Genomic DNA, 25330 nt, shown 5'->3' with positions numbered 1-25330 from the left:
AGCTGTCAAATTTGAACAATAAGGAACACCTTTTTTATTTAGGAGCTGTTCCTCCTAACAAGATTTAATCAAGCCTTCTATTTGCATAATTTCTTCAAACAGCTAAGGATAATGCTTTGCCATTTGCAATCTTTTGAAAGCATTAAGAAAATGCTTCTATCAAGTGTCTCTTTACAGTGCTACATAAGAAATTTTGTCTTCAAGAAAGCATAAAAACTCTTTGAAAGCTTGGCCTTGCTGGCAAAATTAAAGACTTTCTTCTGAGCCAATGGGAATGAGCTTCTCTCCATGAACTGTGTCTAGCAAGTGGAACCCAAATCATTAGCCTAAAGCTGTAATAGTGCATAAAATTGTGGTGCTATGGGAGACATCTCTCACTTCTTCTGTTACACATTATTTTAGGCAGGACTGGTTGGCCCTCCTGTTCTGCTTCCTTGCCTCCACTGCCTGACTTCTTTGCGCATTCTGATGGCAAAAGAAAGACAGACATGCAACACCTCTTTGCAGTTGTCCTGGTGCCTTGCTGACTTTCTGTTGAAGTTCATGTGTTGAGGACAGAGCATGTTACAAGATCAAACTCAAAACAGGCTGAAATAAAAACAATATGAAAAGGCTACGAGGACTTACTGGTATGTGGTTGGACTGACATTGATGCGGCGTGGATGACTTCCTGACTCGAACTTGCTTGCAAGGGTGACATTGTTCCCAAAGAGACAATAACGTGGCATTCTTACACCAACGACACCAGCCAGCACTGATCCTGAGTGAATGCCTATCCTCATCTGGAAAAAAATGAGATCTATGTCAATCTCTCTCTCCTGTGCTGCCCATGCTAATGTCATTAGCACTTATTTACAAGTCAGTCACAGCAACCCTTTCAAAGAAATAAAAACCAAAGAAGAAATAAAAACCACCAAAGAAGTGGAAGAAAACAGGCTCTCCCATTCCTCTAGCTTAAATCAGATGCAGTTAAAAAAAGAATAATAAAAACATGGTTATCTGTTTACTAAAACTATTTTCTTCTGTGCACGTTTGCTGGAGACTACGACAGTCAAAACAGGAATCACAAACAGAATAGGATGGGATGACCAAGAGTTACTGCAATATCAGCCATCTAATTACACAAATAGATACATTACAGAGGGTTATTTTTGCAAACACTTCTAACACAAGGTTTAAAGTAAGACTCAAATTTTCTCAAAATGGCAGAAAGAGTAGTAAAGTGGAGTGAATGAATATGGTACTTTTATCTTCTTCATGGTCTAAGGTCTTTCTCACTTTGTCAGACTGGAGATATTGCAACAGTGAAGATGCTGAAGATTAAGGCACCAATGATTTTAAAAATAATTGTATCACCCCCAAAATAAGGAGTAATAAATCCCCAGCAAATTAAAAAACCCACGTGACTATTCTAGCAATCATCCCCTGTAACTGTCTGAGATGTGGCGATTACATTGATCTGTAAAGATTGGAGTCACCATCCAAGTTTCTTTCAGAGTGAATAATCAAACAGAGAAGATTTATTCTGCACATTTTAGCAACCAATTGTGTTTGCCAAGAAAATAATTTTTACAAATAGGAAAGTCTCTTTCTCTTGTTAAGTTTATAACATTAAAAAAAATTAAATGAAGATATTTATGTCTTGTGAGGATACTCTTACTTATAGCAACTGGACTGCTACAAAACATGAGATAACGTGAAGAAAATATATAGCAGCTACTAAAACAGAGGGTCTGATGGGGTCTGAATGAGTGACTTAACTAATACTATACTCCATATGGTCCTTTGACTTACTCAGTTCACAGTTATCGCACTGTGCTTTTGTCTGTCAATCCCTATTTTTTTAATAATACAATAAGTATTTACTCAAATACAAATAAAAAATCATCGTTAGCTTTTTTTTATGTTAAGACAAATACCAGCATTTTATAACCTTGGCGTCCATGAAGCTCTACGAACATGTGGGACTCCACATTATTTCACTGACTATAGTGCTTCCCATGTGTCCAAGACTTTTACCATGCAGTTAAGCATCCTTTTCATTTTGTTCCTCTCTTATATGTCACGGACAATGGGTATCACATTATATCTGCTATACACTAAGCCCATGCATAACCTAAGAACATGTCATTCTGCATTCAATGTGATACTACTTACAACATTCCCACAGGCAACATAAAACCTTCAATCTTCACAATAATGCTGTTAATTACAGACTAGGATTTAAAAAAAAAATCTGTGAATAAATAGCACTCTAATTTAATTGAGCTTTCAAGCCTTCACTACAGTTTGGAAGGCAGCTACTGAATTCCTTCAAATACTCTATCCTGGGAGTATTTGAAGGAATACTATAGCCGCATCTATTCCCTGTGGGCTGGGAAGCACCCACAAACTTGCTTTGGCTGTGAACATCTGTTGAAACAGATGTTCATTCATCACACCCACATTATTTTGGTCATATTTTGGGGCATGAAGATTTCCTGCTTTTGCCACAGCATACATTTAAACTCCACTGTTGATTTCCAGCGAAAAAAGTGCTCCTGCACTCAAGAAGTGAGCAAACAACCCTTCTGCATATTAGTGAGGTCAGTACCTGCCCTCAGCAAATCAGAGTGAGCAGAAAGTCTTGTTCATACAACAGCAAGTATGCTGTCAGCTTTCAATAAATAATAAAGAACTTATTTACAAGGTCTTGTTTTTGTGAGATGAGAGAAGGATTAGTTATTTTGTACACAATTTGAAGAACAGAGCTAATGCTACCTATTTGTTCCACTACTACTCTGCACATTTAAGAGTCACAAATAAACCACTTGCTGTGACCTCTTCTAGGGTACATTCAATCACATGTGAAGGCCAGATTGAAACTATAAGAAAAAGCATTAGCTTTGTTTTGCTGTTGGAAAGTGGAGATGAGAGTATACATTAGAGTGGAAGGAAAATCCAGTAGCAAAAAATGTGCTAAGAAAATAAAATTTACTTTTGAAATATATGCAGTGAAAGCTAAAGTTGTTGTTGGCTGTTTTTCTGCTTTCACTCTGGAAGTGCTTCCTTTTACGTGTCCACATAGTTTTTTATCATTCAGTGCTTCGGTGACAGAGGACTTCCAAAGGATTTCCAAATCTATCAGGATTTCCAAATTCTTAGTAGCAAAAGTTTAGGCTCCCTTGAAGAACCCAAAACTCAATCATACAGTAAATGCTTTCAAGATCTCTTCTCATGATTGTCTCAAAAAGACACTGGGGAAATGGCCTTTGTGGTTATGACTTTTCTGCATGTGCCAAGGAAACCAGTTGCAGACGTTACACTGTCAGATTTGCTGAAAAAAATACAAGCTGATATACCACCCTTAATAGCAAGTATTTTCCTTTGCAAGGTTAGGTGAATGAAGCTAAAGCCATGCCAACTTCCACGGAAAAACTGAGGTTGGGAGCAAAAATAAATGGATATTTAAAATTTTACTCAGGAGGCCATAGGTTAGATCTTCTGTGAACTGCTTGACTTTCAGAAGGGATGAGACAGAAGAAGAAAGGAAACAGTTTTTCTATTTAATATAGTGTGTATCTAAAGAGATTTTAAAAATCCTTGGTTTGGCTGAGTACGTAACATTGTGTGTTCTGCAGTATCTTTGATTTTTTTAAAAAACATGCTCCTACAATTTAAAAGATAGATGTTCTCACAAACACAGGCTGAACTACATAGAGCGACCCATGAGAGTGTCAAAACCTGAAGTTTTCATTGGGTGAAAGAAAGTTAATGTAGGTTTACTCATTAAACCATACAGAGCAATGCTTGATGCAAGACAAAATTACACCAAGAATGGCTTACAATAAAGCTCCACTTATGATTCACTATATGGTTCTTGACAAGAAAAAGCCTACAACACAGATGTTATTGTCATGAAGTGTTCCTTCGTGTGTCTTACTATATCAAGAATAACCATTATAGTGGTCATATATTACTTTTTAGTGAAATATGCTTTCCATAAAAACGTCTTTTCAAGGTTTTATTTCATCTGCAGATAAGTTATTCTGGCTTTTTTCTCACTGAGTTGAAAAGTGTTGTGTCAATAGTTTAAGGCTTTTTTTTTTACGAAGGAAGAAAATGTGTGATCAAATTATTAGCAACAAGACACTTACTGGGGCATAACAACCTCTCACATTAACTTTGCAGCAAAAGAAAATCTGCCTAGAGAACTTGACTTAGAACAATAGTAACAGTTTACATGTCTAGTTATAGTTTCCAAGCTATATTGTATATGCAACTCTTATCAGTGCTTTCCCAGAACAGTTACTTTAAAGATTATTAATAACATATGAAATGCAAATTAGGTGGCACCACTAGGATGCATTATTTGTCTATCATAACTATATTTATTCATGTCCTTTAAATATATTTGTAATATATATTATAAATATATTAAATATCTTATATTTAAATTGAGCATTTTCAATAAAATGTATGTTCTTCATCTGTGCTGACTGCCCCTTTATCTGTCCTTAATTATCTGGCTAATGATAAAAGGGCAGCATATAACCGAGACCGGAAGTTCAGAGGCATTATGCATACAAATGGAAAGACAGGTCTTTGGAAACTATCACAAAGAGAAGACAGCCATGAAAAAAAATAACCAGAAAATACCAGATCCCCATAGTTAAGGAACAGTGAAGAGATGGACAAACGCAAAAGACATTTCTAGAGCAGAATATTGGAAGGCACAATGGGGAATGAAACAAGAACAGGTGTGAAAAAGAGCAAGAGACCTGTGAGAGGCCTTTTAGATAAAGAGGAACAACCTGAACTGGCTGCAATGGAAAGATTTAGAGTGGAAAATGACATGGAGAAGAAAGATTAATTAATTTGATCTTTGCCGCAGCTGTGGTAATAGTGAGGTGGAGAAAAGCTGATGCGTGTGTCAGAGGTGTAAGATCGATGGCGGACAAGAGGAAAGACATAGCTATGTGGAAAAGAAAGGAAGCTTCCAAAAATTTTGAAGAAAATGTGGCGGTATTTGGATATTGCCTACAGGATAAGGCACAGGGAGCAAAAAAGGCTAATACCTGAGTGACAGGAAGGATAGTGGTTTTGTATAATAGTGATAGATAGAGAAGGTTCATAAGGAAAAATAAGGAGCACTGGAGCTATGGTCATCGTCTGATGGGGAAACGTCCCAGAAGTGGTTATCAATGAGAACGGATAGTCCAGACTGGACTGAGAGAGAAAAGTCAAGAACAAACAGGAACAGGGATGATCAACATAAAAATATTTTGGTTTTCTGACCTGAACATTCTGTTAATGTGTTTTTCTGACATATTAAATCTTAGAAGAGTTGTGTGTTACCTCTTTACACCTCCTCATTGCCAAAGCATGATTTTTCTTTTTTATAGGTAAAAGTGCTGGGTTTGGTTTAGTTTGGTTTGGTTTTTACCTGCTGTGCAGTTTCCATCACTTCCAATAGCCCAATGCCTTCTTAGGCACCAAACTGAAAACTGTACTCTTCCATCAAAATAAAGCCTGTTTCAAGTGAGATGAAAGTAAATACAACATCGAAAACTCACAACCCATCTACGCTCACTTTATGGTGAAGAGGCACAAATATTTTATAAAGAGTAAAGGAATGCAGTGGCATGCCTGAAGTAAATTTCATCACTGCTAATGTATTCCTTAATAGCTTTTTCTGTTAATCAGTACATTCACAATAAGCAAATCCAGCAATTTGCTTTATGTTCAAAGCTCTTGAGCTTCTTCTTTTTTGAAACCCTGTTGAAAAATGCATTCTCTTTTCCCTCTCCTCATTTCCCCACATAATTTTCCAGGAAAAAAAACCTCTGACATTAAAATGCAAGTGGAAAGACACCATTTTACAGTCTGAGAAGTAGTACTCGTCTCCTCAAGAACATTTTATAAAAGCTCCTCAAATCTAAGATTTTGACCAATGAATGTCTGCATGTTGATAACCAAGAGAACATATTAAAACCTGTATTTCCCTTCAGTCAAAACTGAGACATTCCATTACAAGACTTAGAAATACTTCCTTTATTAATTAGACCACAAAATAATGGTTCAAACTGTAATGATTCCTGAAAGGAAAATCAACTGTTTTTTTAATTATTCTTCAAGCTTCTTATGTACATGGTGCTGTGCAAAAGTATCTGCAATCTTGGTTAAGGGCTTACGAATCTATTTTAAAAAGCATAACCCATGCTTAATTCAGAAGGAGAAAGACGTCAGAGACATCTTTTCTGATAGGTGACAGCATGAAGAATTCCCTAAGGACATGACAGTGAAGAATGATTTCTGAGTTGAAAATAAAAGGTTCTTTGTAGACAGTATTGAAAGGCAGACTAGGAAAAAGAAGAGTCTGTGGGTACCTTTCTTTTTGTCTGCCAGTAAAGAGTAGTTGATGTTATAACATGCAAGCAGACTTTCCAATTTAAACCAAAGGTACATGTAACCTGTCTTCAGATAAGCACAGGGCAAAAATACATGCTCATTTCCAAAATTCTCTTCCGCAACCAGTAATTTTTAGTTCAGGGATTTCCTGAGCCAAAGAAATCCTTTTTGTAGAGGAAAGGTGTTCACAGCTCCTCCTCAAATATGAACTACAATAATATTTCATGAGAGTGGTAGCTGTACACATTCTTCCCACTGCATGCACAGAGAGAAGGACCTTAATAAACAGTTCTCACACTCTGAAAAACATACTCCCATGCTAGAAAGAGAAGTCTTAGACTGCCTCACAGGTTAACTGCATCCAGAAGGACTCAATATTCATTTTCACAGAACTGCCTGCCTTACATAGACCCTGAGCTGAAGAAGTGAGGGCAGGCTGGAAAGTAGGTGACACAGTTTGGAAAGCAACCACAGTCAGAAGTAATCCCCCACTCAGCCAGCCTGGAGCATTTCAAGCCTTAATAATGCGACTGACTGGCAGCTGCTCAAGACTTTGTGCTGAGCTGGTAGCAGAGCTCAGGGCCGATACAAGGCAGTAGCTGTACGGAAGTATTTCCAGACACATGGATGTCCCAAGCCAGCAAAGTATTTAAATACAACAGGAAATGTTCTGCTGGATCAGGGCTTTTGACATCAGTTTCAATAATGTACGTGGACATCTGTACACTACCATTTCTCAGACAAATAAAGCACTCCTCACCTTCTGCCCTAACATACCGAGTGATACTCTGTGTTTCAGTAAGGACCTTCTCCTTTCTGTCCTTGCAGTCCTCTTCAGAAAAGAGAAAGTCACCTCTTGCAGAGTGTCTTAGCTATTAGTCCATGACACACTGCCAGGTCCTTTCAAACAGAATGTGCCAAATTCTGTAAGACGTTATCTGCTCTAGTATTTTGTAGCAGCTTCTACAACAGTGCTATCTCTGAATCTCAACATATGCCTTACACAGGGACATTTATTTGTAAAATGTATTAACGCAAAATACACTCTACAGAGCTCAGAGCTCTAAAATCAGGGCCACACACTGGTGAGTCAATGTGCCTTTCTGCTCCTTCAAAGAACTGCAAGTTGACAGGACTGACAGCTATGCCCTGACATATGCTTTAGTGTGGGGGTTATCTGTATTCTTAGATAGATTTATAAATATCACAGTGTCTTTCTGGAAAGGGACATATGACAGTACAGCTCACCACAGAATTGTTGCCAAGGAACAGACCTGCTCAGAGGAAAATTTAGATCACTTTGAATTTCACAAGGTGTTCTACAGAACTAAACTACAGGATGTATTTCCCACATATTAGAACAACATTTGGAGAAGTGAACACTTAGCTTTTTTCTAATGAGAATTTCCTAGATTTCTTACTCATAGACTTAGAATTATTCAACCCGTCTGAAGCAAAAGACACAGAAAATTATACAAGGACAATGAAAAATACAATAATAAACTAATGAACATTGAATTCCTTGGGATCAATAAATCCATTTTAAACAGTTGTTGGGAAAAGCAATCATGTGGTTTGTGTAAAAGACATACAATTAAATTATAACCAATGTGATGCACATTACATATGTACATCCCTGGACCACGGACTTGGCATACAGTCATCTCTACTGAATGTGGAACAAGGAGCTATGATGCATTTCTACATAAAGAAGCCCCAAACTTGAAGGATGAAATTCCTTTTCTCTTTCCCCTTAAGTTCTTCCACTACGATCTAAGTTAGCCCTGCTTTGAATAGTGGTTGCATTAGATGACCTCCAGAGGTTCCTTGCAACTTCCTTTATTCCGTGATGCTATATTTCATACCCTATGATGAAAAATTATACCCCTATGAGTCTTCAGCAGCAGTATGAAGTAGAATTAGATGAAGTAAAAATCAAAACCAAAGACTCAGACTAGTTTCGGGGGCTCACTATTTCTAGCACCAAAGGGAAGTTTATACTGGGGCGAGGTTTTTTGGGGCAAATTCTGTCCTGAGGCATCACGTGAATTCACTATGGCATTGCTCAGGGTCTAAGTTATAAGAGGCGTATAAACCATGTAAATGAGAATTTCTAGAACAGAAGAATAAGTCCTATATCCTTCCCCTAAGATTCCACAGAAGAGACATTAATGTTAATGTACTTCTTCATAAGCTGCTTCTCCCTCACCAATAAAATGTTGCATTTCATTGCTGATACAGCATTTAATCAAAAACATTTTTTATTGTTTTCTTTAAATAGTAATTTCCACCGCAGGAATTTAATTACTATGTGAATCTGTGTGTTCAGGCACTTAAAAAAGAGCTAATCATTCAAGCAAGCCCACATAGCAGTGGAGGATTTTTCCCAGCCTCCTCTCCACTGACACCCAAAAAAGAAAAAAATTCATCAGAACGTTCTGTTTGATCCTTAGTGTAGGAGGACGTCTTTGTCTCACAGTGCCATCGTATGACATATACTGAATGGATTGGGTGATATTTTAAAAAGGATAAATGACACATGCTCAAAATATTTAAGGGAACAAAAAAAATTGTATGCTAAAAAAAAAAAGTTGGGCATAAGGTTTTAACCTTAAGAAACAGTCTTCGATACTTTTGCTAATTTATTCATTTAAGGTAGATTTTACCTAATTTCAGCCACCTAGAAGTTAGGCAGCTCATTTAAGTTAGATTCCTCGACTCCTTCTAACCCAAGGAGGTAAATAACCTCAAGGCTGCAATTCTTCACATTCCAAAATTGGCACCTAGGAAGGGCTAGATCAATCACTCCTGAAGGTGTCTAACTTGGTGGAACAGAGAGGGACATTTAATGGTAAGTTTAGCCTGGACACCGCAGGCACAGATAGCTAAAGACATGTGAGATGAATCCAATCCTCAGACTGGCAAAGTTGACACATTTTCATCTTCTTTGCTTAAAATGAGCTACACTCCTTTGCATAAATGATCAAAGAAACAGGTGTTGATGGATAGGACCCCATCAGAAGATCATTCTATTTGTAGAACAGCAGAAATTTCCTCAGGTATTTAACATAATGCTCTTTCAATGTAGCCTGCAATCTTGTGAAATTACCTTTCAATGGAAAAGTCATGCTTCATCTTTTGATCATAGTACATGCTTTTATAGATTAAATTCATGTTGATCTGCTTTGGGAAGAGCTTGGAAGTAATCAACAAGGATCTGCTGCAGAACAGCCTTAAAATCTACAGAAACCATTGAGATATAAGAATCTTACAGTTTTACTATTAGAAGCAACCTTATCTAGCCTATGTACAATAATGATGCATCTGTATCAAGATTCTTCCCAAAGGCTTCTACACTGTTAGAGACCTGAATTGTTGCCTATGTCATTTAAACCTTTACCACTGCAAGGTGTTTTAAGACTTTTTGCACAAAGAGGAGATACATTTTAAGTATGTAGTTTCTACTGGATCCCCCAGCTTCTTGCAATCAGCACCAAGGCAAACATAATCAAGATAAAAAATTGATTAATCCCCCTCCTCCATATGGACACGGTAGACACAACAAAAAAATCAATGGGCCAGGTTTTGCAAATATGCCTGTTCATAAGTTGGAAAAAGTGGAAAGACTAGTTCCTTTAGCACCTCTCAATCTAACAAACAATATATCCAATTAAATATAGACAAATACCGTAAACAAGTCAACATGTGCCCTCTTTTGAAATAGAGTAAATCAATGAATGAACACATGGAAAGACAAAAGGCTAAGAACACCCCAAGCTGTGCATAAGGAACGCTTAATGTTGCAAGTTATAATAGCTAAAACATAGTTTGCTTCCTTGTGAAGAAACCTAGGGCACTGCCATCATCACAGAGATTTGAATACTAAATGTCCAACATGACCACTCTTTCTCATGCTTAACTAAAGGATAAATTAGCTTGAAAAGTACAGAAAGGTTCCACATGACAGCTGGGGGGCACAAATACTTTATATCATATACGTTCCAATGTTAGAACAGCTCACAGTATTAGACCATCCTTACACATCTCACTCATCTCTAAAAGGATAATGATGCTCTGTTCCTTTGCTTGTTCATCAGTTCATTTTTAAGAACTTCAGTTTCTATAGACTTAATGCAAGACAGCATAAGAGCTAGATGACGACAATGATTTTTGTAGAATTTACTCTCCTCTTGAGCCTGGAGCATGTCTTCACAGCTGGCAGGTAATGATTAGCCTAACAGGCAATGGCAATTGCATACAAAGAGGAAAGAGGCTCTGTGATTGTATGGATCCTACAAACAAGAGTCCAAGACTTCACCTGGCTATAATTGGGAAGGGGTTTATTAACACTCTTTAATGGCCTTTGTACTTCACCTTTACAGAGCTTCAGATTTATGCAGAGAAAGTGAATTTCCTCCTCAGTGAAATCAAAACACACATTCGCATATAACGATTTTTTTGAACAGACAAATCCACTGAGTTGAGAAAAACTACTTCATACAACAAAGGGAATGAGCATGAAGAGAAAGGGTGCTGTTTTGCACTAAACTGAGGATTTTAGCAAAGCATTCACAGACTCTCATGATTCATGGATAGCCAGCACTTCAGCAAGTCAATCAAACTTTCTTGACACCACAAAACAAGTATAGCAAAAGCTAGCATCAGAACTCAGAGAATATTCTGTACAGCTCTGTTACCTTCACTGAAAATCTAGGTAAAAAAAGAAATTTGTAAATAAAATGGTTAATCAAATCAATGAAAAATCACTCTAACTCATATAAAATGTACATTTTCTATTCCTAGATTTAAGCTGCAAATCTACCAGCAATGTCTGATGATTATTGCATGACAGATGTGTCATGAATGGAAACTAAATACTATTTTACTGTTTCTTTCAACTGCTTGAGGTAAAATTGTTAACTGCACTGCAATTTTAAGAAGAATATTTAGGATACATTTGAATGTTCCAGTGTTTTCATGATTAGAAAGATTTCAACCTTATTTTCAAAGCAATTAGCAATTGAAGACCTGATGATGTCAAGAATATGACAAAATCCAAACAGATGGAGACAAATTGCTCTCAGATGAAGGTGAGTCACTTATGGGAAGGAAAGACTTCAGTGTTCAGTCTACGACTTTCCTTCACTTCATTCAGTGATCTCTCCCTCTGTGTCTCACACTCATCTCCCCTCCGAGACACACTGATAAAGAACACAGCATGGGAACACATAGGTCTGGTTTTAGCTTGTGCATTCTATAAAAAATTGCAATCGTAATACATATATTATAGTAATTCCTTTTATAGATATTATGCATTTTGCAAATACAAAAATTCAAACATATTAATATTCTTAGTCAAGATGACCTCTGCCCATCTTCACAAGCTTTATCAACTAATTTATTTTTCTATAATCCACAAACATGTACACACACAAATAAAAGCATATTTGTGCTTTTATTTGTGTGAGTGAGAAAGACCAAAAAAGAAAGACAAAGAGACTTTAAGCCTGAATTATCCTTGCATGTTCTTTTGAAAATCACTAGACAAATTAAACACTAATTTAGTTTTGGATGCAGTAGCACATGATAGCATGGCATATCTATAACTTTATTGTTTGTCACTGCTGCCCAGCCAACCTTTAATGCCGCTAATTGGGTGAATTTGGCAGCTGAATGACACAGATGCCTAGCCCTGGATTTTGCTTATCCAGCATTATCATTACTTGCTTCTTTCCTGCTGTTGCTCTTGTCTGATTGTGCTTTATTTGGAACTTTTCCAGTCAACTTCTTCACCCAAAGCCATCTCTCTTGATTCAGCCTTTGTAGCTGACAACTCCTTTACCTTTTAGTCCCACTCTTTATTCCTTTCCTCCCAAATGCATGCAAGACGTGTTTTCATGGAAAAAGTCCCTTTATTCTCTGGTGCACTAAATCTTTCATACCCTACATACATGTCACATATGTAACTGGTGTCATTGAAAAACAGGAGTAAAATATACAAATTCTTCTCCCACAAAGAAAAAGAGCAACCAACTCAACAATCCTTCTCCCTTAAACTGCTAACCAAAAATAAAACCTATTTGTCTTTAAAAATTAGTTCAACTTTTATCAGATGATATATAATCAAGTCAATGTGAGAAAAGCAGAAAAAAGCAGCAACTGTTCGAATCACCTGAAATAAAATGTTATCCCCACAGTAGGAAAACAGGAAAAAAGGATGAGCGGAAAGTGATCTTTACATTAATGGGTTTGTTGAAATGAATATTAAAATTTCTGACATTAATTTTTTGTATGGATTTTTTTGTAAGAGTATTTATTTAGTAGGTTATTTGCGGAAAGCATGCAGCCAAGACAAGCAAACAAATTAGCTACCAATCTTTACTAATAAAATAATAGTTCTTTTAAAATCAATAAACAACAGAAATGACACTGGAAAGCTAAATATAGCTATGAATATCTACAGGTGAAAAAAAAGAAAATTATTCTTGATAGTATTGCTTCAAAGTGTATTTTTAGCCTTAATAAATTAAGGGAAAACAGTTGGAGAGAAAGAAATCATTAGACATTTCAGAGACTCTGGCTGTGGTTTTGTGAAGATTAAATCATGTCAATTTAGTAATTTTTATTTGTATTTATCTTGAGTTGAAATTAAGTGGATAAATGAAATAAAGTACATGAAATACTCCTGAACTTTATCTTGCTTGTACTTGTGCCTAGTAAATAAAAATAAATTATGCTGAGTTTTATTTAGTATGCTCGTTAATGATCTGCAATAAACAACACACATTTGAAGTGAACTGATCACACAAACTGAATGCATCTAGAAATATGCTCCAAACTAAAAATACACAATTCAAGAGAGAAAATTGGTAAATTCTGTGTAAGGTCTCCTGAGTGAAGACCAAAATGAACTTGAGTTAACATGCAATCTGGTCACATATAAAAAGTAATTTGGGGCTATGAACATCGTATGACACTCTAAATAGTTCCTTCCTACAGGATTCTAGTTCAACCACACCAAGAATACTAAGTTAAAACCTAGGTACTGCAACAGGAGTGATTTCTGAAGAGATCAACAACCTGTTCAGATCCTTGAAGGGACTTCTTTAAGGGGGAAAACTAAAAAAAACCCGTAAATATTCACAGCTTGGCTAAGTATTACTCAATAGGGAGAACATGATCATCATCTACATGTATCTACAAGGTGTTAATGTCAAAGAGGGTGATATGGCAGATGGGGACACAACTAGAAATAATAAAATGGAAATGAAGACATAGATGAATATCCAGCTTCCCTAGGCCTAAACAGACTATATTAATGGTAGCGACAGACTCCTGAGGCAAGTGTGCTAAGCTACATCATATACGTCTTTTCTTTAAGGCACTAGTAAAACACTTGAAAATACATTGTAAGGATGTTGACAGGAAGATGGACAGGATGCGTTAATACATGTATGCCTTTTTTCACTCTAACATCATACTGCATTTAAGGACAACTAATTAGAAAGTGGTGATACATCTGAGGGTTTCAAATGACTGCTGAAAAGTCTGTCTTCCTGTCATTCTTAATAACAGATGGGGTAGGAGAATTATTTTTTAAAATCTTGAAACCACTTAAAGAAACAGAATTTTGAACTTAAGTTTTAAATTAAGTGTAACTCAGTTCACATTCTTTCTAGAATTTCACTTAAACTTCATCCAAAAACTTGGGCTGAACTAGCGTTTAGCATTTTGAAAAGACATCTAAAAGAACTTTGAGAATATGCTTTATCTCCTTGAACAAATTATGTAAAATGAAGTTAGTACTCTGCACCTAGTACAAGCAACACTCAAAAGTAATTGAAAACAGTCACTGAGATACAGTTGTGTCCAAAGTACTGGAACATCTATTTCTATGGTAATAGCAGATGTGAAAATAAGGAGAGGAACACATTCCTTTTGAGGAAAGAAATGTATCATTTTTAGCAGAATTCAGGTTGGAAAATATTAAGAAATAATGATTTAAGCATTTTGGAAAGCAGATGAGACCAGGATCCCAAACTCAGAAGCTTCAGCAGAACCAGGCCTCACAAGATTTGTACCTTCTCAGGTCCTCACTGGGCAAAACAGGTGGCTCCAGAGAAACTAGAGAGCATCTGAGATGGGTCTAAGAACCTGAGAGCACAGCAGGGAGGCTTGAAGCCTAAAACTTCCTCATATGAACAGGGGATTTGTAGACTCCAGATCTGATAGGTGAACTGGGGATGATCCAAGCATGTGAAATCCTAGAAACTGTGTAGTCTCCACTGGTCATCAAGAAAGCTGTTCTTGAAACCTGCATTTCTGGAAAACATCTTTGGTGTCATGGAATCTAAAACCTGTTTTGGCAGAAAACTTCTGATCAGATCAGGGTATAAGATTAATCTAGTTACTAGAGATGAAAATGGAGAGTACAGCAACTATGTTGAAACAATTTTACTTACAATATAAACTTGGATTTTTAACTTTTTTTTAAACATGATGATCTATATCTAACTACATACTTTGCAGTATCGAGTACACCATGCATAGCAAATCAGTGCAATCTTGACAGGGAGAAAAAGCAATATGATTTTTTTAGACAATGATCCTTCAGGAATGTGAGTCAGTTCTGTTAATGCAGTGCAATCATACATTGAACTAGTTGTTATTTTGGCATTGGTCTGTTCCTCATCACAGATGATCACAGTTAAGCTTCATGAGGATAACTATCAAAATAAACCCTTTCACAGGAAATACTTTGGCAGTTGTACATTCAGCCTCCATGAGGATGAGAGACAGGATCATCTCACTAATGGGCAGCAATCTCCAAAGTAAAATGAGGCTACGTCCTACAGTGGTTTTGGTTCAAAGAAACAGTGCAGTTTTGAAGCACATGCCCCAATTGTCCCTACTTACTCTACATTGCTTCACTTTACAAAGTGGTTTTGGTGTGCATGAACTAGACGTCTGTCAGAGGAAATTAAAGCAGTAGCTGTGCTCAACATGTACACCGAAGTCAAAACAGACTTTTATGGGCATATCAGGGTCCAAATCAACATTTGGTCTTTCAGATCACATACGGTGGAGGAATTCAATCTGAGGAACTAAATCAGTCCAAGTGAAAACCTCTAAATGCATTGAGTGTAGATGTAAGGGCCTCAGCACAAACTCCCATCAATCCACTAATCTTTTTCTGTTGCACTTATCTACTTGATCAGCAGGCACACCTATTGGACCATCAGTGACAGGGGCAAGACAGCAAAACTGATTACCTAACATTAGCCAGCCAAACCTGTGATCATGCATTTAAAAATTTACTTTCTAAAATTCTAATCAGCAACTGACATTTTATAACAATAAATTCATTACTAAGTAAAAATGTTATGGCTGTATTAGAAATGTTCAGGACTGAAATGTAAAATGAAAACAATGACATCTTTAATTAGAGTGGTAAGGCCCATAAAATTAAGAGATTCACTTATATAAAAATGCTGTAGATGAACATTGAATGAAATTAGTCAAAACACATTTAAGATTCCTCATTGCAAAACTGTTTAATCCCAGAAGCTTCCCACATGAAGGGTTTGGCTTCATACATTTCAAAGCTGTAGCACGTTAAATTCTAATTACTTCATAAAAGGTAGGCAGTGTGCGTACAAAAGATACTTGCAACAATAGACTGCATTATGGTGTGTCTAAAAGCTCATTATAAAGCAGCTTCTACAGTGGACTGTGTCTGATAACTCACCACAATTTTTCTTCATTTAGTCTTACTTAGAAATTGATCTTGGTTTGTAAGCAAATTCAGAGAATCCTAATGCACTTCTAATAATCCCCATGGGAAAAATGAATAATGTTCAGACTACGAGTTCCACAGACACCATTCCCCATTGTACAAATGTGGGAAGAATAATGAAAACTCCTTTCCTCTTCTCTGAAGTCAATTAATTATTTTCTATAAAAATAAACAGGGGCTTTCTTCACATTAGCAACCACCCAAATTCATGCAGCTAAACTTAATATGCCAATTTGAGCAAAAGGAAGCAAATCTCCTCCTTTAAAGTGCACATTTCATTAATGTCTGTCTAAATCATAGAAGAGTGTACCTCAAAAAGCATGCAGATTTTTTAAAAATTATGCCTATGTGTGAAGAACCTGTTAACAAGGAAGTACACTTTCATATTAATCATGAGGAAATGTTGCCAAGCAAACACAAGTTCTTTGCATCTCTAATTTTTGCCAAACCAAGAAAGGCTATTTTTCTATTTGAAGTATCTTTAAAGCTATTACCTGCACTGTAATTTTCAGTGAGGCATACAGACACCAAGCTATGTTAAGATGAGCTTGTTCAGTTCTGACCCAATATAGCCACAGAAGCACAGCACTGCTATTGGGTCAGCCCAAGGGGCCATGAGGACTACTGTCCTGACTCAAACCATGGCAGTTGTCAACACCTATGAAAAATTATCAGAACATGACAAGTGCAGAGTGACACCTTTCCAGCTTTCCTTGCTTCCAACCAGTTGTGACTCTGGGTCTTCTGAGGTGAAAGATGCACCACCTTCTGCCGAGCCCCATGTCCTGTGATGCCCTCACTAGACTGTTATGGCTGCTCGAACTAACTGGTGTAAACCTGGAACAGGTAACTCCAATATTTGCCTCTTCCTTAATTGCCAGCATATTTCTGGTCTTCTTTCTTTGCTAGATTTTTCAAAGCTATGCAGTGGGTGGGTTCCTCAAACGTTCATTGGACTGAAGAGAGGCTTTTGTTGTAACCCTCAGGCACTAATTAATGACAGCTTACTTGACTGCAGCTCCTTTTTCCTTGGTCTGCCATCCTGGCTGTAAGAACGAGGCGACGATAAAACTGTCCTCTGACTCAGCAGCAAGAGTCACTGCTCCCCTCTACATATCCTTGACTTTATTTAAACAAACTAATTCATTAGAAAATTGGCATACAATGGATTTTTAACTATTTTTCATAGCAACGGAACCAGTTCCACTTAGCTTGGAGACATCTGGAAGCCCTCCCCAAAAACGATTTCTAAAAGTAACAGTTTTGATAATGTGCCATTTCCATGGAGGTCGCAAGTGGTACTTCTGATGTCACCTCAGTCCAGTCTGGTAGAGTTTAAAACAGAAGGTACCATCAAATCACATGATTTGGCTGACACCAATAGCTGACAGCACGCTGCAGCAGGTCTCCTGGATTACACACAGAACAGTGTTTGAACCTTTTTAATGAACTCTCACTGACTCAAAGGCTGCCTGAAAAAATATTTGGGTCAAAGGCAAGGTAGGAGAGCAGAGGGCAATGCAAGCTGGTGAGTGGGCAGTATACCGTGGGATGGTTAGAATGCCTGGCTTTAAGCAGGACAGCTATGGGAAGGGAAGAGGGGTTGTAGCAGTTAAGGGCGTGATACAAGACAAAACACAGGCCTCTTTCAGGGCATTCATGGCAAGGATGACAATGCTTGTTTATCCATATTAATCCATGGAGATTTTAAATGCTGTAAGTACCAAATGCTAAAGACTATAGCCAATATGCCTGGGCATAATCATGTGGAGTAAATGGGAATATTGCTTATAGAAAATGCCTTAAAAGTAAAATTCCAATATAAGACAAAACAAAGGAATGGGAGAGGAGGAGTGTGGAGAGGGGGGACCAGTGTAAGTTAAGTTTTGATAGGCTAAGCCCATAGTGAGACATGCCAGCAACAAACAAAGATGCACATCTGGTTTTCATGCACCAGTAAGAATTCCAGATGTGTCACAGCAAACGTGGGAAAAATATAATTCCTGTAACGGCACTGGGCTATAAAGGTATCATCTTCTGTTAGCCCAAAGTAATGAGAGAACATGAGTCACGTTCTCATTTTGGAACCTTGTCCCGCTAAACTGGCAATATGCTCAGGAAGTACTTGCCTCAGGATGTGAGGGCATTATTCATACCATTGTCGTTACTGTGCAAGACACATCAGGAGACAGGCTTAGAAATGTTTGCAAACAGAATGAATTAAAATGAATGTTCTACCTAGATGGCAAAATAAACTATATTCATGTCTGCATAATCCCCGCATCCTGCTGAGGAAACCGCAAGTCCAGTTAAAGATTTGCTCTTTGCTGGTGTTCTTAGAAAGGAAGCAGCAGAAAAACTGGTATTACAGACCTCTCTCACAGAAATTTCCACAAATTTCAGTGCTTTCTACAGCCTGTAAACCTGCTATTTGGTTCTTATGCATACGGATTGGCTGTTCAGAGGTGTATAATCACCTCTACCAAGTTTTTCCTATTGGCTTTTTTCTCGTTTTTTCTTTTTTGGGGAGGAGGAGGGGACAGTATAAAGAAGAATTTTTAGGAAGCTGTCAGGGTTTCATATCGCTTTCCTGTCTTCAGAAGACCAAACTAAAAGTAGTCATCTGTTGCAATTCGGTCATAGCTCCAAACAGAGGCATTTAGAAAGTAATTTTGGGGGGTTTGGATATCCACTAAACATAGACAAGGTTCTAAAACATGCATTTATTTCTCATTTTCTACTTTCTTGAAAAAACCTTTTGATTCTTCTTGCAAAACATTGTTTAGAGCTTAGATTTCATTTTAATATTAGTGTTATGTGGGCTGTGCAATGATGATGCTTGTTGTTAGGGTTAGCAAGAAAAACATTGTTTTGTATAAATTGCAATTTTTAAGCATCTTTTCCGTGAAACAAAACTGAGGTCCTTCAAAATATGAAATGAGAAAACCATGACAGGCTCAAGAACAGCTTAACAGTACGTAATGGGCTTAATGGTACTCACTCACCCAGAGTGCAGGAAATTCACCTTTGCCTAATGTAAGCCATGGAGACTAAGCTTAGTTTTCTACACTCCACTTAGCCACCGGCTGCGCTTAATGCCTTTTTATCTTTCCAGAAATGCCATCCTAAACCATAGAACTTTCTGTTCTATTAAAAGATCATTAAACCTAATGCATTTCACAAGAAGTTTTGGGTTAAAAGAATCTGCGTTTTCATATGCACAAAACATTTCACCAAAAACAAACAAACAAAAAAATCTCAGATGGCTCTACCTACAGAATTGTCAAAAACAGAAAAAGGATGCTATACCTGACTCACACTTCTAAGTCAAGGCAAGTTGAGCCCTATACTAACACTATCCAGGATGCCATGGTTAGCCTCACTGAAAACTAGACTGGAAACTCTGCACTGTCTTATAGTTTGCAGTTTGTAGAGTGTGGCTCTGTAAGTATGCATAGACATAACTGGAGAGACAGTTCTACTATGAGAATAACCTTTCTATGTTCTGCAAAAGATATGTTTGCAATTAATCATTTTGATTCTGAATGCTTATTCATTTCTTTCTAGTCATGAACAATCAGACCAAAAAACCTACTCACTGTGTTCACTGGGGAACAGATCTTTGCAAAATTAACCTCATCTCCTGTAAACAATAGTCTTCGTATGTGAACAAGAGTAGGCTTTATTATTTAGCTATTTGCCATTCATTCTCATGCACTATAAGTTTTTCCTCTGTCCAGGGAGCAAGAATGTCACATAATTTAGGTAACCAATACACACAATGCAACAAATGGCAAAAATCAAGGAAGACCTCATGAAAAACAAAAAGGCTAAAAATTCTTTGGCAAATGCTCAGAAATAATGAAAGCTCTGAGAACAGAAGAAGGATGTTATAGTCTCCTCAATATGTTTATAATTAGCAATTTCACAAGCTCCCTACGAGTCCGTTGCGGAGGAAATGGCAGTGTATAAGCCACCATAAAATGTTGTAGGGTAACCAGACTGAAATAGATACCATGACCTCATTCATAGCAGACAGAATTTTTGCACTCTCTTTTCTTGGTTTTGTTATCTGAGCTATCCTAGCTATTAAATGTGCCGTTCCTTCAGAAAAAGAAGTTGACATTTAGCTGCAGAGGTCTGTGACTAGGAACAGGCAATAAATTAGATAAGAATGTAAGAACAACTGTACTGTATCAGACCAAATGACCATCTAGTCCAGTACTGTGGCCCTGAAAGCAGACATAACGCTTGAAGACAGAGCCCAGTATGCAAGGGATGGTACCCTGGAGACAAATGGGGTTAAATGAAGGACTCACTGAAGCCTATGAAAACTTTATTCTAATTACGGTAGAGAAAAGGTTTCAGACAGTGCCAAACAGAATGTAGTCATGCATTGTTCTCCCCAAAAGTCTAAGAAAAGGGAGACTGTAAATTTGAATATCAAATAGCTTCCTAAGAGGTGTGAGGTTTTGTGGTAAACACATACAGAAATAAAAAAACTAAGTTTGAACTCCACATCATCTTCTTTTAATTTTCACCTTTGAAAAAGTTCTTATTCACAGATAGCCCAGTGAAATGGAGACTGTTATTTTGGAGTTAGAAATAATGGAACTGTCTTCATCCCACTACAAAATTTCAGGGCTTACAATAATGTTAAAATTAGTATGTGTTGAAATTAAATTAATTACTGTTTGAGAGTTTATATAGGAAAAGGGAAAGGCAGTCATTAATTTGGGAGACATTTTCATGTTGTCTTGGTGCATATAAGCTAAGAATTTAAAGTGACATCCTTAGGAAATATCCATCAATGTATTTACAGAAACTGTATGGATTTCTTAGGATTCCACAGGCTTTAAAGTTGAAATTGTGATGATCGCAAAAGCTAGGTTAAAAAATAAAATCACTGCCTAAACTCTCATTCTCTTGAACACTTATGTTATTAGTTCTCCTTTCAAAAAAGTAGCTCCATTAACATATTTTGAACTTAACATTTTTTATAATGATCTTTTAATCATGAAACACCTGAACTACTGAAAAACAGAAAAATTACACGTTCAGTGATCATTCTTACCTTTAGTCATAACAGCAGGCTGCAAAACTACAAACCGCTCATGTGTATGCAGATCAGTCACACCTGGGTTTGCTGAATCTGGCCTTTCACAAAAATATATGTGTGTGTATACACACATACACACACACACATATATGTGGAATATTTATATATATTTAAGGAATTATTTCAGTTTGTTCTGATGATTCAGAGTTTTTGTTATTATTGCTTGAACCTAAATATAGTTGTGTGTGGGACGTGAACTTGGCTATTAGTATTCATTTCAGTAAGTCCAGGCAGATATCGTTTTCTAGAGTCAAAAATAGACCTACTTAGGGCTGGCAAGCATCAGCTAAATGTATAGAAATTTGAAGATCTGCAGTAATTTGGTAGGTGCAAGTCCTTCACTTTGTAATTCAACACAACTAAGGTAGATCCAGTTCTTATATAATACAGATTCATTATATGCATTAATAGTTGAAGACACAGCTGCTACTTAAATATAATTTATTTTTTAAAACATACTTAATACTTCAGGAAGCCAAGTGTCCTAAAAACAAAAGCTCTCACAGATCAGATTAGAACTTCAGAGCCCTCCACTCTTCAGAAAATTCATTCCGTGAAAGTAAAATATATAAAAAGAGAAATCCTGATAACTGCTGAATAATTACGGCTTGTGTTGATTTTAATGTCTCAGAGACATTCCACGCGCTTTTGGTTTTACAAGATGGTACAGTTGTACCACTTCGAGCAAATTCTTGAAGACAGACTTGTAATATAGAGAAGAAACTGTTCAGTCTTTCTATATATATCCCTTCCAGTCTCTATAATCTGATAGTCAGAAATGAGAGTTTCACCTAAGAAAATCAAAGGCTGAACAAAGGTAGCTAAATGCAAAAGATTTTCTACTCAAGTCAAAGGACTTGAGCTCAGCTTCCAAACCACTTAGATGCACAAATGTAAAGTTAGCTAACCAAGTTTGAAATGTTTCCATTATCTATAAACCCTGGACTATTTTTGATTAAATAAATAGGAGTTTTGGACAAAAAGACATCTGAATAATGAAGCTGTTTTCTAAGTTCAAGCCACCAGTGTGTTGTGAGATGATGACCTTTTCATGATATTGGAGAGAAAGTGCAATAACCAGTTACTGAAGATGGCCTATACAACCAGCTCTGTACACTGGAAAAGATAAAAAGACAAACACAAGATGCAAACAGAAATCACAAATAAATAAAAGATCAAACTCCTATAACCAGAGACCATAAAACCAACTTTTTGAATAGACTACCTACTTTAAAGTTTGGAGTGAGTAGTGATTTTAATTGTCCTACATGAGATGCCCCACAGATGCCTGATTTTCAGACCACAAGGCTCAATTATATTCTGACAATCCGGCCACCTTTAGGTCACGGCATTTTTTTCAGAAAAATACAGAAACACTTATTGGAATAACAGGGAATTATTTGTGTCATTTCATATTATGTATTTGTCACTGTCACTGTCATAGATTAGTCAAGAATCAGAAAAGACTTCTTTAAGGTAAGGTTTAGTAACAGTCTGCTTCTTTTAAGTAAATCACATTGATGTTCCCAACAGAAATGGTAACTCTAATTCTGCAAAGTGTTGTTTGTGGCTACAGAGTGATTCCTAAAGGACCACCCTGCAGGAAATAGTAGTAAAGCAGTAACAACAGCAATTAGTTCCTTTCCCAAAGAACTTTAGAACTGAATGGTAGTTAAAAATCTCCCTATTTTTAGGATTCTTTTTCTTCTAGTAAAGGTTTTTATTACTTTTTTTAATCCATTTTCAAAATGTAGCATAAATGGGCCTACTACAAAGTAAGCTGTCACGGAAAGAAAGACAGGGATTCTACAGAAAGATGACAGAAAAGATACATTTTTAAAAAGGCACATAGGGATTTAATTACTCAGTTTCCATTAAAATTAATGTAAGAGGTGTCACTACTTCCACAGACAACTGAAAATTTACTCTTTTGTAAAGAACATGTTATGTCTCCCAGATGAACATCAAATTTTAACAATATAAATATATCATCATATCACCTGGGAGAGAATAACCAAAGAGCCCTGTAAAGGCTAGGATCTGTGTGGCTGGGGAGCAGCCTTGCTGGCTGGGGTTCCTGGTGGACAACAAGCTGCACGGGGGTCAGCAGTGCTCCGCTGCAGCAACGAAGGCACATCGGATCCTGGGCTGCATCTGCGGGGGCATCACTAGCAGAGAGAGAGACGTGATCATCCCTCTCTACTCAGCGCTTCTCAGGCCGCACCTGGAGTACTGTGTCCAGTGCTGGTCCCCACAATTCAAGAAAGACACGGACAAACTGGAGAGGGTCCAAAGGAGGGCCACAAGGATGATCAAAGGGCCGGAGAACCTGCCCTATGAGGAAAGGCTGAAGGACTTAAGTCTTTTCTCTCTGGAGAAGAGAAGGCTCAGGGGGACCTCATCAGAGTATTCCAGTACTTAAAGGGCACCTACAAAGAGGACAGAGGCCCTCTCTTCACAAGGAGCCACATGGAGATGACAAGGGGCAACAGGTACAATTTGCACTGGGAGAAGTTTCATCTTGACATAAGAAAGAAATTTTTTACAGTGAGAACAATCAATCACTGGAACAACCTCCCCAGGGATGTGGTGGAGTCCCCACTGCTGGAGGTTTTCAAGATGCAATTGGACAGGGCGCTAGATAATCTCATCTAGGCTTCCTCTCCCACAAAAAGTTGGACCAGGTGACCTTTCGAGGTCCCTTCCAACCTGGGCTGTTCTACGATTCTATGACTTTTGATAAACTTTGTTTTAATCAGGTTTTGTCATTTTAGATTTTAAGATAATGGTGAAGGCTTTAACCAGTATTAAAATATTTAGCTAAATGTCAAGAATGATCTTGCTCACTCTAGGAAAACTATATCCCAGTAAGAAATTATCGAGGGCCTTGTGTTTCATGGTGTGGAGATTTTGCGGGAAGGAAAAATGGGATCTCAGAAATACATCACTTCCTATCTTCCTTCTCAGGGTTGATTCTTTTTCCTGTAACAAAGCTTCAAACCCAGGCAAAAATCAGGTCTTCCTTCAGGATACTTATCACTTGGGCCCCTCCAAGTTCTGCCAGGTGGGAAAAATCCCAGTACATCCTAATCCACTTTTGTTTATATCACTTTCCCCTTTCTTTCTATTGACCTAATCAAATAGGTGACATGCTAGGAAGAAGCCAAAGAGCCCTTTAATTAACTGAACATTCTTAGATTATTTGTGCCTTGTTTTCCCTTCTTCTCCATTCAAAACTAATGTCTTTGCCTCTCCTCTCCTCTCTTTTTAAAATATTAAAGCAAAACCAAAACTCAAATATGAAATATACCAAAATATGGACATTGTTTTGTTTAAAAAAAAAAAAAAGTTCAGGTTATTCAATATGAAGTCTCTAAAGATGGTTGTTTACATTGAATGACTTTTACGCTAGTTTAAATTTAAGGAAGATATTTGAACAGAAGAGGCTGTCGCAAGTTCCTCTGAAGTATTGGCATTTTTTCCAAAATACGCTATGTCTCATATGAAAGGAAGCTGAAATACCATTAAACATTTAGTTTATAGATTTATTTATGACAGGAAATACATTCTTTCTTAGGGAACTAAACTATTCTGAAACAGTTGAACAGTGTTGCTGAACTTGTCAGCTTCCAACAGAAGGCCAAGTACAATCCTCCAGCATCCACCCCCCATCTGAACTGTTCACTCAAATATAGCACAGCGTAATGACTCACTGCTTAGCACAGAATAATGACAACAGTTATGTGATAGAGTTTTTTAACTGGTGCATAAAACTGCAGACTTTGACTTTTCTTCTCAGAAGTGTGCATGCTAGAGGGAATGGGGGAAGAAAAGTAGAGAATTGCCATTAACAAATACACTTTCTTCTTAATCTTGCAGAGGAGATGCTGGCAGCTGCTTCTAAAGAGCAGCTGGGTTTTACTGGGTTGTACTGGGTTTGTGTGGCAAGGTTTTGGTAGCAGGGGGGCTACAGGGGTGGTTTCTCTGAGAAGCTGCTAGAAGCTTCCCCCATGTCCAATAGAGCC

The 25330-nt window shown here is 37.3% G+C and overlaps 1 protein-coding gene across 1 annotated transcript in view; it reads right to left on the bottom strand.

Annotated features, from left to right (window-relative positions):
• Nucleotides 1–25330, bottom strand: part of GUCY1A2 (guanylate cyclase 1, soluble, alpha 2) — a 144715-nt gene that overhangs the window by 12488 nt on the left and 106897 nt on the right. Inside the window, exon 7 of the mRNA XM_009322279.1 lies at nt 628–782. Within this exon, the coding sequence (XP_009320554.1) occupies nt 628–782 (155 nt within the window). The remainder of the gene's footprint in view (nt 1–627; nt 783–25330) is intronic.

Source organism: Pygoscelis adeliae, unplaced genomic scaffold (assembly GCF_000699105.1).
Source record: "Pygoscelis adeliae isolate BGI_AS28 unplaced genomic scaffold, ASM69910v1 Scaffold383, whole genome shotgun sequence".
NCBI classification, from domain to species: domain Eukaryota; kingdom Metazoa; phylum Chordata; class Aves; order Sphenisciformes; family Spheniscidae; genus Pygoscelis; species Pygoscelis adeliae.
Note: the sequence above shows the minus strand (reverse complement) of the source record. Positions and strands in the feature narration are given on the sequence as shown.